The sequence below is a fragment of the Centruroides sculpturatus genome, unplaced genomic scaffold (assembly GCF_000671375.1).
Source record: "Centruroides sculpturatus isolate CEXI.00-Female unplaced genomic scaffold, Cexi_2.0 scaffold1697, whole genome shotgun sequence".
NCBI classification, from domain to species: Eukaryota; Metazoa; Arthropoda; class Arachnida; order Scorpiones; family Buthidae; genus Centruroides; species Centruroides sculpturatus.
This window is the reverse complement of record NW_019386007.1, coordinates 106,157-110,150: the sequence shown is the minus strand read 5'-3', so window position 1 is coordinate 110,150 and position 3,994 is coordinate 106,157. Positions and strand designations below refer to the sequence as shown.

At 29.7% G+C, this 3,994-nt stretch overlaps 1 protein-coding gene across 1 annotated transcript in view; it reads right to left on the bottom strand.

The window, feature by feature from the left end:
• Positions 1 to 801: 801 nt before the first annotated feature.
• LOC111613085 (protein singles bar-like) overlaps positions 802 to 3,994 on the bottom strand; it is a 12,263-nt gene continuing 9,070 nt past the window's right edge. Inside the window, exons 2-4 of the mRNA XM_023354394.1 lie at positions 2,884 to 3,090; positions 2,573 to 2,707; positions 802 to 1,436 (exon numbers count right to left, since the gene is read on the bottom strand). Of these exons, the coding sequence (XP_023210162.1) occupies positions 1,362 to 1,436; positions 2,573 to 2,707; positions 2,884 to 3,090 (417 nt within the window). The 3' untranslated portion in view covers positions 802 to 1,361. The remainder of the gene's footprint in view (positions 1,437 to 2,572; positions 2,708 to 2,883; positions 3,091 to 3,994) is intronic.

Below are 3,994 nucleotides of genomic sequence, written 5' to 3'. Positions count from 1 at the left end.
ACTAAATTATTTACAACATATATCTAGTCTGCTTGGTTTTTTTTATAGAAAGTTTGCATATTCGGTTTTTATTTTTATTCCATAACTATGAAAAATACAGCCGACCCCCCTATAACACTGTTGATAATTCCGTTTTATATGAATTCCATGTTGTACGAGTCACTTAGATTTTACAAATACGTGAGCCGTTCACAGCCCAGCACACGTATTTGTAAAATCTAAGTGTATTAGATTTCTGGGATCGACTGTATTAGAAAGTATAATGTAATAGAACTAAATATTACAAAACGTCAGAAACAGAAAAAAAATTTTTTCGGTTTATGTGCAAACTAATAGGAAACAACTATAAAATTAAAGAAATAATAGCAAATTACATCATTAATTCGCGTATAGTATTAATGAATTTGAGAAATTTCTTACGCATTTTGTTTGTTTTTTAGTATTAAATATAAATAAAAATATATTGAACCGATGTAGAGATTAAACTGAACTATAGTAGAAGTTCGTTAATCCGGCTTATACGGGACCAATGGTGCGGATTACCGGACGTTGTATGCTTTTGATTTATTTACGCAAGTTCTTTAAATCGAGAGTGTATGACATACGTTAAAATTGAAAAAAACGTATTAAAATGTTAGTTACTGAACAACGTTATTGCACAAAATCAATATTAGCAATGACTCATGTGCATAACTGCAATACGAATATTTATTTTCTAGACATATACTGTGTTGCATATTCACAAAAGCTGCACATGCTATATTAATTTTATATAGGCCTATATATATATATAATTAAAATTAAACGCTTTTACCGAAATATGTAGAGAACAAAGACAATATATAGATTGTTATAAGTATGTACTGTACTTACAACTTCTGCAAGCTTGCAAACTCCAACCCGTTCCGATAGGAATGCTGTATGTAAGCAGGAACAGCATCCACTTTGAGGAACTTGCGTTTGTGGTCGAGTTACTACAACTGTTGGCATCTTCGCTCTTCCTCAACCCTACTGATTCTCTCGTTCGAAACTCTTGTCTCTAAAACTAAAAAAATCGGTCCCAGGATATTTTTTCCCCATCACTCTCACGTGATTTGGTGACGTGCCATACAGATGACTCCTTTCCGGTATGTACACACTTTTTGCATTGAAGCAGCATTGAGAGTTTATGGTGCATTAAAAAGGTATTTTGCCAGTAAACTATCATGGAATAATTTTATTAACTTTATAATACAAAACGAATAAAATATAGAAATTTTATAAAAACACAACATAAAATAGGAATATAAATTATATGACGACGACACTAACAAAGATTGCATAATAACGAATATATATAATTAGAACAAATATATTAAGACTTATGTGCCTTTAAACATTATGTAGGAATACATAAAACTGGTCACGTAAAGGCCCGTGTTTATTAAACCAAATACCTGAAATAAAAATTGAAATTTTACTATAAATATATCAGTAAAAAAAATTCATTGAAAAAGTATTGCTTTAAAACTAAATTATTTACAACATATATCTAGTCTGCTTGGTTTTTTTTATAGAAAGTTTGCATATTCGGTTTTTATTTTTATTCCATAACTATGAAAAATACAGCCGACCCCCCTATAACACTGTTGATAATTCCGTTTTATATGAATTCCATGTTGTACGAGTCACTTAGATTTTACAAATACGTGAGCCGTTCACAGCCCAGCACACGTATTTGTAAAATCTAAGTGTATTAGATTTCTGGGATCGACTGTATTAGAAAGTATAATGTAATAGAACTAAATATTACAAAACGTCAGAAACAGAAAAAAAATTTTTTCGGTTTATGTGCAAACTAATAGGAAACAACTATAAAATTAAAGAAATAATAGCAAATTACATCATTAATTCGCGAATAGTATTAATGAATTTGAGAAATTTCTTACGCATTTTGTTTGTTTTTTAGTATTAAATATAAATAAAAATATATTGAACCGATGTAGAGATTAAACTGAACTATAGTAGAAGTTCGTTAATCCGGCTTATACGGGACCAATGGTGCGGATTACCGGACGTTGTATGCTTTTGATTTATTTACGCAAGTTCTTTAAATCGAGAGTGTATGACATACGTTAAAATTGAAAAAAACGTATTAAAATGTTAGTTACTGAACAACGTTATTGCACAAAATCAATATTAGCAATGACTCATGTGCATAACTGCAATACGAATATTTATTTTCTAGACATATACTGTGTTGCATATTCACAAAAGCTGCACATGCTATATTAATTTTATATAGGCCTATATATATATATAATTAAAATGTCAGAATCGCTTCATATGTTATATTTGAAGATTTAAAATTACTTAAGCTTCACTTTTGTCTATTAAAGATCAATATATTTCTATACGAAGCTTTTCTGGAAATGAAATTAATAACTCCTCTTACAAAAAAATGAAGCATTATTAATTTCATCTTCCATTAGCGTTCACGCATTGTGTTTATTATTAAGCGTTTCGTAAAATATATTTTTTTTAATAAATAATTTCTTTAAAATTTTTATTTTTACAACATTCAGATACTTACCGAAGCAGTTATAAGTCCAGCATAACCTCTTTCCCGATATAATACCAGTTTACTATTTCTCTGTATTATTGTTATCATTAGAGCCAAGCTACTTGTCAAATAAAAAACGGAAGCAAATCCATGATAAATCAGCTCCTAATTATAAAATATCATTTTAAATATATTTCCTAATATTCTATATAGTCGTATGTTATGACATTTATAATTTAGTAATGTCAGTATGCATAATTAAACACTAAAATTACCATATAACTCAATATAGGCTAGTTAATATATAATGCATTGTTTAACACTTAAATTCTGACACTTACAGTTGTAGTTTTCGGCAAAACTGTTGCAGTTGATAAGGATATCACGTAAGAAATTAACAGAGTCGCAGTACCATGTAAACAACTGAATGTTACCAGGAAAAAATAGGTTTCAGATAATGATCCTTTAAATCCTTGATATTCCGCTACACCAAAACGATCCCGAGTGCAGTAGTATAATATAAGGCCCAAGCATAATAATCCTAAAAACTGAAAAAATATATATATAGTTGTCATAAAGTCCTCCTTTCAATGACAAAGTTTGTATTAAATATCTTTAGAAGCTATTATGATGTATACAGTATTTAAAAAAGTCTTATAAAATGTGAATGGTCAACAACTCATCTTTACCAAAATTATGAAAAATAGAATTTGATTTATTATTTTCTTTTGATTTTATTATAAAGTTAAATGTATTTTTATGGCTATTTATTAAATATGAATAAGAACTATAACAGGAATTTGTATTAATTTCAGTGTCTCGTTAAAGAATAATTCAAGAAAATAAATTACTGAAAAATTGAAACAATTATGAATAAAAATGATCATACCATTAGCTTCATAAAAAATACTTTAATTATTATAAACGAATGTTCAAATGAATCTAATAAAAATTTCATAAAAAGTACCCTATAATAGAAATGAAAATGAATAATTTACAGGTTTTTAGCAAAAGAGATAATTATTACTGTTGCTATATAACTGCTCGAAGTGTCGAATCAGCAGTTAAAAATGAATATTCAGAATAAAAATGTTAGTGTTCACACTCTTCGCCTATGAGCACTAAGACGACCTTTTAATCAAGCCCATCGTGAGTATTCCAGCAATTGGGAGGCCAGGTAGAGAGAGACTGGACCTAAATGTTGAAATTGGGACGGACCACCCCGAAAAGTTTCTAGTTTTTCGACCTGTCCGGATTCGTTTTCGAGTCTCCAAGGAGCTGTGGGCTTACACCAACACCCGCAGCCTATAGAAAAGAGGCCACGAGCTACAGAAAAAAAAATCACCATACATTATGCAAGAAGCGGCATACTATGATTTAGGGTCCATTTACACACAACAGTGACCGTGCAATTCAGTGATTTTTTTGCCGGTGGGAAATCGTTGATCTAGT